This window comes from Microtus pennsylvanicus, chromosome 5 (genome assembly GCF_037038515.1).
Source record: "Microtus pennsylvanicus isolate mMicPen1 chromosome 5, mMicPen1.hap1, whole genome shotgun sequence".
Lineage (NCBI taxonomy): Eukaryota > Metazoa > Chordata > Mammalia > Rodentia > Cricetidae > Microtus > Microtus pennsylvanicus.
Genome location: NC_134583.1, coordinates 45856462 through 45865648, shown reverse-complemented (window position 1 = coordinate 45865648; position 9187 = coordinate 45856462). Strand labels below are relative to the sequence as shown.

Sequence of the window (9187 nt, the reverse complement as noted above, 5' to 3'; positions counted from 1 at the left end):
CTTATAACAAAAATGGCTTTTTCCACTAATATGGAATCAGGTTGTCCGAACAGGATGCCATATTTATACAAAAACAATCCTAAGTTTATCTCTTCCTTCCTTTCTTTCTTTTTTTTACTTTTTTCTCTTTGTAGCCTTGGCAGTCCTAGAACTAGCTCTGTAACCCAGGCTCTCCTGGAACTCACAGAGATCCTCCTGCTTCTGCCACTTAAGTGCTGCTGGATTAAAGGTGTGTACCACCTAAAGTCTCTAACCATGCATTTTAAGAAAGTCTGATAAAGGAATCACACCTGAGGTCCAGCTTTCTCACACTGGTCCATCAAGAGGTTCTCAGAGCTGGAGAATCCCGTGTTTACATTGGACAGGATGCTACTTTCAGGAGGCTAGCTGAAACCATACAGTGACCTCAGTCTCTTTTGTGTGGTGCAGTCAAGGTCACTTGATCAAAGATGTTGTCTAATCCCAAGGAGACTGTTGATTGCTTTTAGAATGTCCACACTGGAAAAAAAAATGACCCTGAATGTGTAGTCTGTTTCCTGAGTAAGGAAGGGACCTCACATTTGAGGCACTTTACCAGGCATATTAATATAGCAGTTATACCTTCATACCCTCAACAAATTCTCTAACTACTGACAAAAACATTTTAAGAAGCCCTGAGGCCCCTGCTATGAAACTACAGTGCAGGTGATTCAGTTGCCCACCTAATCCCATCCTGTTGACACCTTAACACTGGATTTCATCCCCTGTTGAGGCAATAAAACCAGATTCCTGTTTTTCTAGTCCTGAACACAGTAAATACTTCAAAGATTCTTCAGTATTGATTTGCATCCAGGCCAAAAGGAAAAGACTAACAAACAGTGTGAAGTAACAGGATTTGTTTGCTCAAGTACAATAAATAAAATAGCCCCTCCAGTGTGTTCTATATAGCTGAGTCAAAAAAAAGACTTTATAGGATACTACGAAAAGTACCTTGAATAAAAAAGTCCTTCCAATGTCAGATACATAGCAAACCCTAAAGAAAGATTTTACAAAAAACAGTTAAAGAAGGCAGTTTGGCCAGCACCTTGCAGGCTTAGCAGAAATCCTGCATCCAAGCATGTGAGTGGTAAATTAGCCTCTGCCCTGCTCAGAGTCCCTGAGTACTAGTAGAGGCAATGGAGAGGTCCCCTAGGAACCCAGAAGCTATCAGGAGTTTAATTCATATTTGGAACCTGGAAAGTTACTTCCACATCCAGTCTTGCTAGAGACTCAGCAAGGCCAGGCAAGGGCACAGAGGAAGGAGGATGATTCACACTTTCGGGGGGGGGGGGGGGGGGCACAGATGCAAGTCTCTTGTTTCCAGGGACTCCTCAAGTTCACGGTGTGTCCACAGGAGCCAGGGTCAGCAATTGGAGTGAGCACTATTAAACAACCAGAGACCTCCACCTTTGCTTGTTCTTCTTGGTTCTGAATCTTCCTTCCTGAGTGCCCATGGCACTCTGAGCAGGCGAGAACCTGGCTGAAGTGTGACATGGGTAATTCTCCTTGTCGGGACCATTTGTGTCCCAGTGCCCTCTGTGTCTGGGCTGGTGAATAACAACAGCATCAACTGGCAGAGTGGACTCGGTTTTCCTGAGGTTCAGTGGGGGTTTCGGGCGGTTGTGTTCCAGAAGCGCTTTCCACTGGTCTAAGGTAATTTCTTTGGCTGCAGCGCTCTCCACGGGCCTGTGTGGCTCTGCAGCCCCCACACAAGATCCTCTGTTGAGCTTTCTCTGTCGGTCTTGGCCAACTGTGCCTACTGGCCCAGTGACACTGTCCTTTTCGAGTTCAGTCTCCCGAACATAGAGAAGCACATAGGCTGGCTCACTCAGGACAGAAGTCACATCACACCTGGCGACTTTCGAGTCGTCCATCTTATACCACTTCCCATTGCCAGCTCTGACATAACAGAAGTAATGTCCACTGTGACACGTCAAACCGGCATGGACCAGCACAGCATAGAGTACATAGACCGATGGTCCTCTATTTGGCTGAGTCATGTATGGCCGCAGGTCAAGGGACTCAGGGTAGCTCACTTTTCTGTCGACTTTGTCGCCCGTGAAACCTGAGAAGCGATTCAAGACCAGCATGAGAACCTTCGGGGCAGTTTGGACCATCAGGGTCTTCGAAGCTGTCGTCTTCCCCTGGCAATGGTCACAGTGGTAGGCATTTTCTCCACACAGCACTTCGGCCTGCACTAAATCCTCCAAGGCTTGCTTCACACTCTGAGCCTCGTGGATATCCAGGGATATGTCCAGGAACGGGTTAAAGGAATCTGAGGTGCCCTGGCAGTGGAGACACTTGATCTGAGATCTCCATGAGCCTCCAAATATCGCGTGGATAGGGGTGCTGTTCTCAGATGGGGCTCCTGAGTGCTCGCTCCCTCGAAGGCAGGATTCGTGCATGGCGTTCAAGGTGAACATCAGAAACTCGTGGGCATCCTCCTGCTTGTGCTTGTGGAAGGCGTCAGTCAGCTTCTTTGAAGGCTGCATGACCTCCCCGGACTGGCGGAAACTCTGGGTCACATGAGCTTCCATGGCACACATTGGACAGCCTCCCTGGTGACCGCAGCTCTGAGAGTGCTCCCGGGAGAGCATGTAGTTGGCAAGAGGTGGCGTGTGGGTCAGACACTGCAAGGCTGCATTAAGGTAGCAACTGTTTCCAGTGTTCTGGAGACCCGCACCCACGCTGTGGAACCTCTCCCAACTGATTCTGGGCTTGGCCCTGGCAGCCAGCTCTACTACCACTAGCCCTTCATCTGGACGCAGGTCTGGGGCGGCAGGAGCTGCCAGGGCTGACAGTGCTGAAGGATAAGAACAAACAGATGAGTCAGGATCAACAGTGTTGGTCGAGGACTTCCGAGCTGGAGTGGCCTTGCAGTGAGATTCACCTTCTGAGAGCCACTGGGCTGCCTCCATGTCTCCAGATGCCACTTCCAAACACCTTCTCAGAGAGAACAAAGGGGATGCGTTTCCTTCTGAAAAGCACTCCAAATGAGGAAGGCACCCAAAGGCTCAGCTTTTAAATTTCAATCCTCTGACCACACCCACTAATCCCTGCTGGATCAGCCAATCACCTACAAGCCTCTGATTGCCTAGGGCAATCTGGGGTGTGGTTTATGCAAAGCAGTACTGGAATCTGATCTCTTTGGAGCCCATTTTCCTAGGTGTCTTAAGCTTGGGTTTTCCTTTTAACAAAACCATAAAACCCCAGCAGATAAAGCAAGGATGAATGGGCCTACTGTACAAGAGTCTCCTTCATGCTGTCAGTCCCACCAAATGACAGTGTAGACTACCAACCCGAATTGGTTCTGGACCAATTAAGTAGGCTTTACATCTGTGCACAAGAGCAGGACCAGGGCAGTGCTGCCTACCTCACCCACCATCCGTATCTGTGTGTGTGTGGTTGGGGGGGGGGGGTGATGCTCAGGATGTCAGCAGCAAATTTTCTTTCCGGACTCCTTTTAGAGGGAAAAAGTCTGTGGGTCTTCATGTAGAGCGAATTCTAACTGTTCTTAATAACAACCAAAGTCAGATATTATGGGGTGAAAGGTGAGAGATAAGAGAAACATAGCGGCCAGCTTCTAGAAAGACCTTTCATCTCTACTGATGATGAGACCAAAGAGGCGATCCTGTCTTCAGACTGTACCTCTGACTCTATCTCCAGACATCATCTGTCTCTTCCAAACCTCGGACTGCACTGAGCTCCTGTGTCTTCCTGCCTTAGATTCCACTCTCTGCCCAGCCATATCACTCCTGTCTCCAAATCCCTAGTGCTGGGATTAAAGGTGTGGAATCCAAAGACCTGGCTGGGATTAATTTTGTGACAATCCGTTTCTCTTTTAGACAGATTCAATCTCCTGTGAATTCAATCAAGGGTGGCCTTGATCCAATTGCCTCTGTTTGCCAAGGATTAATCCTGGGATTAAAGGTGTGTGCCACCTTAACTTAATGGTAGATCTGTACTCAGATCTTCAAGCAAGCTTTATTCTTCAAAACAGACACAAAATATCACTACATCTTCAGAGGCTCAAGAGATCATCAGCAACTTAACTTTTTGTTTGTTTGTTTCTGGTTAGTGAATTTTTTTTTGTCGTTTTTCCAAGACATGGCTTCTCTGTAGCTTTAGTGTGTCGTGGAACTTGCTCTTGTAGACCAGGCTGGTCTCACACTCACATAGATCCACCTCTCTTTGTCTCTGAAATGATGGGATTAAATCTGTTCCACCTGAAAGACTTTGGGGCACCTTAGCACTACTGCACCCCCCCTTCCTGGGAACCAGGCCCTTAACATTAGGAGGCACCTTAGCATTACTGCACTCCCCTTCCTGGGAACCAGGCCCTTAACATTAGGAGGCACCTTAGCATTACTGCACTCCCCTTCCTGGGAACCAGGACCCTGGTAACCAACCATGCGTGCACAGGAGCTTTGAGTATTTTCCATCCCCATTGTAGTCTTTCTTCAATAGACCCGGACCCTGGAACTGGGGTGAGACGACCTGCAGGTGTTCCTCCTTGTAACCACCATAACATTGATCAAGTAGAGTTAGCTGACCATTGTATGAACTAGCCAAAATAGTTGACAAATGATTGTTGGACTTTCCCTTTGATTCTGTACTACCCCCTCCCTGATTTTGTGTTTTTTTCCTTTAAAAGAGCTTGTAATAGACAAAGCAGGCGTCCTTCTCCTCTCAAAGCTGAGGGACCTCCGCCGTGGCAGAATAAAAATTCCTCTTTCTATTGCATCAACCGTGCTGTGAGTGTCTCTTGGGGCGACCTCCTCCTTGGTGGAGCTTTAGGGCCCAACACACCACCACCCGGCAAAACTTAACTTTCTAAACTGCTTTTATAAGGGAAAGTCTGAGTGTCACCAGATGGAAATTTGCCAGCATAGGAACTTGTCAGGTAGAAGAAAAAGAGTTAGCATTATGAGACTATTTAACAGGACACTTTGTGAGGGTTTTGTAATTTGAAGTGGGAGAATCAACTTCTGATTTGAATCTTTGTGGGGTATGAAGACATATCTTAAAAACATGGCGACTTTGGGAGAGGGTTGAAGTGGAGAGGAAAGGCAGGGACGAGAGCAGAGAAAAATGTAGAGCTGAATAAAATTCAATTTAAAAAACCAAAAATATCCAGGACTTTCATCCAGATCTAATCTGGGCAAAAGCTTCTGCTGGAAGCCTATCTCAGGACAGGGAAGAAGGCAGCTCTTGCTCTTTGTGCCTGCTTGCTCTTGACTTGATAGCAAGTTCATTTATTCCGTGGCTGTAGAGGCTACTTCTTAGAGATTCCAGCATATGTTGAAAACCAGCTAAGAATTTCAGGCTTCTGGCCTGCACAACTACCGCATTTTGAACTTTCCATGTGTGGCCAGCCATTATTGACTAAGTCAATATTCAGAGTAGGCTGTACAGTCCGTCACTCTAGAGAACTCTGACAAAACTGCTGCACACTTTGTTCACCCCTTTTACTCAATCACCCAGGATCTCATCTTCTACACTCAAGGTCTTTTGACCTACTGGCTTCTTTGTTAACAATCTGTGATTTAGATACTCATGGACCATGGTGAACACACATGTTTAAAGTAAAAGTATGCTTTAGTGTATCTGGATTTATGTTAAAGACTTCGATTCACTTTGACTTGAGTTTTGTGCATGGTGAAAATTATGAATCAATTTGCATTCTTCTACATGCCTACACTGAATTATACCAGCACTGACTGTTGAAGATGCTTTCTTTTTCCCATTGTATTATCTTTGGCTTCCGTGTTGAAAATCAGCTCTCCTTAGCTGTGTGGATTTACACCTGGTTCTTTGATCTGAATTTATTATTCGACTTCTCTATTTTCCACCAGTATCATGTGGTTTTTATTACTATGGCTCTGGAGTAGAGCTTAAAATCAGGGATGGCGATACCTTTAGGAGTTCCTTTATTGTACAGGATTTTGTTTTTCCGTAGGAAGTTGAGTGTTCTTTTTTCAAGGTCTGTAAAGAGTAATATTGCATTTTGATTGCGTAGAATCTTTATATTGCTTTTGGTAAGATGGTCATTTTTACTATGTTAAGCCTACCTATTTATGAGCACAGATGATCTTCCTACTCTACAATGGGGATGGAAAGTACTCAAAGCTCCCGTGCATGCATGTTTGGTTACCAGGGTCCTGGTTCCCAGGAAGGGGAGTGCAGTAATGCTAAGGTGCCTTCTAATGCTAAGGGCCTGGTTCCCAGGAAGGGGGGTGCAGTAATGCTAAGGTGCCTTCTAATGCTAAGGGCCTGGTTCCCAAGAAGGGGGGGTGCAGTAGTGCTAAGGTGCCCCAAAGTCTTTCAGGTGGAACAGATTTAATCCCATCATTTCAGAGACAAAGAGAGGTGGATCTATGTGAGTGTGAGACCAGCCTGGTCTACAAGAGCAAGTTCCACGACACACTAAAGCTACAGAGAAGCCATGTCTTGGAAAAACGACAAAAAAAAATTCACTAACCAGAAACAAACAAACAAAAAGTTAAGTTGCTGATGATCTCTTGAGCCTCTGAAGATGTAGTGATATTTTGTGTCTGTTTTGAAGAATAAAGCTTGCTTGAAGATCTGAGTACAGATCTACCATTAAGTTAAGGTGGCACACACCTTTAATCCCAGGATTAATCCTTGGCAAACAGAGGCAATTGGATCAAGGCCACCCTTGATTGAATTCACAGGAGATTGAATCTGTCTAAAAGAGAAACGGATTGTCACAAAATTAATCCCAGCCAGGTCTTTGGATTCCACACCTTTAATCCCAGCACTAGGGATTTGGAGACAGGAGTGATATGGCTGGGCAGAGAGTGGAATCTAAGGCAGGAAGACACAGGAGCTCAGTGCAGTCCGAGGTTTGGAAGAGACAGATGATGTCTGGAGATAGAGTCAGAGGTACAGTCTGAAGACAGGATCGCCTCTTTGGTCTCATCATCAGTAGAGATGAAAGGTCTTTCTAGAAGCTGGCCGCTATGTTTCTCTTATCTCTCACCTTTCACCCCATAATATCTGACTTTGGTTGTTATTAAGAACAGTTAGAATTCGCTCTACATGAAGACCCACAGACTTTTTCCCTCTAAAAGGAGTCCGGAAAGAAAATTTGCTGCTGACATCCTGAGCATCACCCCCCCCCCCCAACCACACACACACAGATACGGATGGTGGGTGAGGTAGGCAGCACTGCCCTGGTCCTGCTCTTGTGCACAGATGTAAAGCCTACTTAATTGGTCCAGAACCAATTCGGGTTGTTAGTCTACACTGTCATTTGGTGGGACTGACAGCATGAAGGAGACTCTTGTACAGTAGGCCCATTCATCCTTGCTTTATCTGCTGGGGTTTTATGGTTTTGTTAAAAGGAAAACCCAAGCTTAAGACACCTAGGAAAATGGGCTCCAAAGAGATCAGATTCCAGTACTGCTTTGCATAAACCACACCCCAGATTGCCCTAGGCAATCAGAGGCTTGTAGGTGATTGGCTGATCCAGCAGGGATTAGTGGGTGTGGTCAGAGGATTGAAATTTAAAAGCTGAGCCTTTGGGTGCCTTCCTCATTTGGAGTGCTTTTCAGAAGGAAACGCATCCCCTTTGTTCTCTCTGAGAAGGTGTTTGGAAGTGGCATCTGGAGACATGGAGGCAGCCCAGTGGCTCTCAGAAGGTGAATCTCACTGCAAGGCCACTCCAGCTCGGAAGTCCTCGACCAACACTGTTGATCCTGACTCATCTGTTTGTTCTTATCCTTCAGCACTGTCAGCCCTGGCAGCTCCTGCCGCCCCAGACCTGCGTCCAGATGAAGGGCTAGTGGTAGTAGAGCTGGCTGCCAGGGCCAAGCCCAGAATCAGTTGGGAGAGGTTCCACAGCGTGGGTGCGGGTCTCCAGAACACTGGAAACAGTTGCTACCTTAATGCAGCCTTGCAGTGTCTGACCCACACGCCACCTCTTGCCAACTACATGCTCTCCCGGGAGCACTCTCAGAGCTGCGGTCACCAGGGAGGCTGTCCAATGTGTGCCATGGAAGCTCATGTGACCCAGAGTTTCCGCCAGTCCGGGGAGGTCATGCAGCCTTCAAAGAAGCTGACTGACGCCTTCCACAAGCACAAGCAGGAGGATGCCCACGAGTTTCTGATGTTCACCTTGAACGCCATGCACGAATCCTGCCTTCGAGGGAGCGAGCACTCAGGAGCCCCATCTGAGAACAGCACCCCTATCCACGCGATATTTGGAGGCTCATGGAGATCTCAGATCAAGTGTCTCCACTGCCAGGGCACCTCAGATTCCTTTAACCCGTTCCTGGACATATCCCTGGATATCCACGAGGCTCAGAGTGTGAAGCAAGCCTTGGAGGATTTAGTGCAGGCCGAAGTGCTGTGTGGAGAAAATGCCTACCACTGTGACCATTGCCAGGGGAAGACGACAGCTTCGAAGACCCTGATGGTCCAAACTGCCCCGAAGGTTCTCATGCTGGTCTTGAATCGCTTCTCAGGTTTCACGGGCGACAAAGTCGACAGAAAAGTGAGCTACCCTGAGTCCCTTGACCTGCGGCCATACATGACTCAGCCAAATAGAGGACCATCGGTCTATGTACTCTATGCTGTGCTGGTCCATGCCGGTTTGACGTGTCACAGTGGACATTACTTCTGTTATGTCAGAGCTGGCAATGGGAAGTGGTATAAGATGGACGACTCGAAAGTCGCCAGGTGTGATGTGACTTCTGTCCTGAGTGAGCCAGCCTATGTGCTTCTCTATGTTCGGGAGACTGAACTCGAAAAGGACAGTGTCACTGGGCCAGTAGGCACAGTTGGCCAAGACCGACAGAGAAAGCTCAACAGAGGATCTTGTGTGGGGGCTGCAGAGCCACACAGGCCCGTGGAGAGAGCTGCAGCCAAAGAAATTACCTTAGACCAGTGGAAAGCGCTTCTGGAACACAACCGCCCGAAACCCCCACTGAACCTCAGGAAAACCGAGTCCACTCTGCCAGTTGATGCTGTTGTTATTCACCAGCCCAGACACAGAGGGCACTGGGACACAAATGGTCCCGACAAGGAGAATTACCCATGTCACACTTCAGCCAGGTTCTCGCCTGCTCAGAGTGCCATGGGCACCCAGGAAGGAAGATTCAGAACCAAGAAGAACAAGCAAAGGTGGAGGTCTCTGGTTGTTTAA

The 9187-nt window shown here is 47.5% G+C and overlaps 2 protein-coding genes across 2 annotated transcripts; one reads left to right on the top strand and one right to left on the bottom strand.

Moving 5' to 3' along the window:
* Positions 1 to 1403: 1403 nt before the first annotated feature.
* On the bottom strand, positions 1404 to 2936 carry LOC142851297 (ubiquitin carboxyl-terminal hydrolase 17-like protein B). The gene has a single exon (XM_075975174.1). It carries the CDS (start codon positions 2934 to 2936, stop codon positions 1404 to 1406), a length of 1533 nt encoding a protein of 510 aa, XP_075831289.1.
* A 4718-nt stretch (positions 2937 to 7654) lies between these two features.
* LOC142851296 (ubiquitin carboxyl-terminal hydrolase 17-like protein B) lies at positions 7655 to 9187 on the top strand. Its single transcript, XM_075975173.1, has one exon. The coding sequence runs from the start codon at positions 7655 to 7657 to the stop codon at positions 9185 to 9187; it is 1533 nt and encodes a 510-aa protein (XP_075831288.1).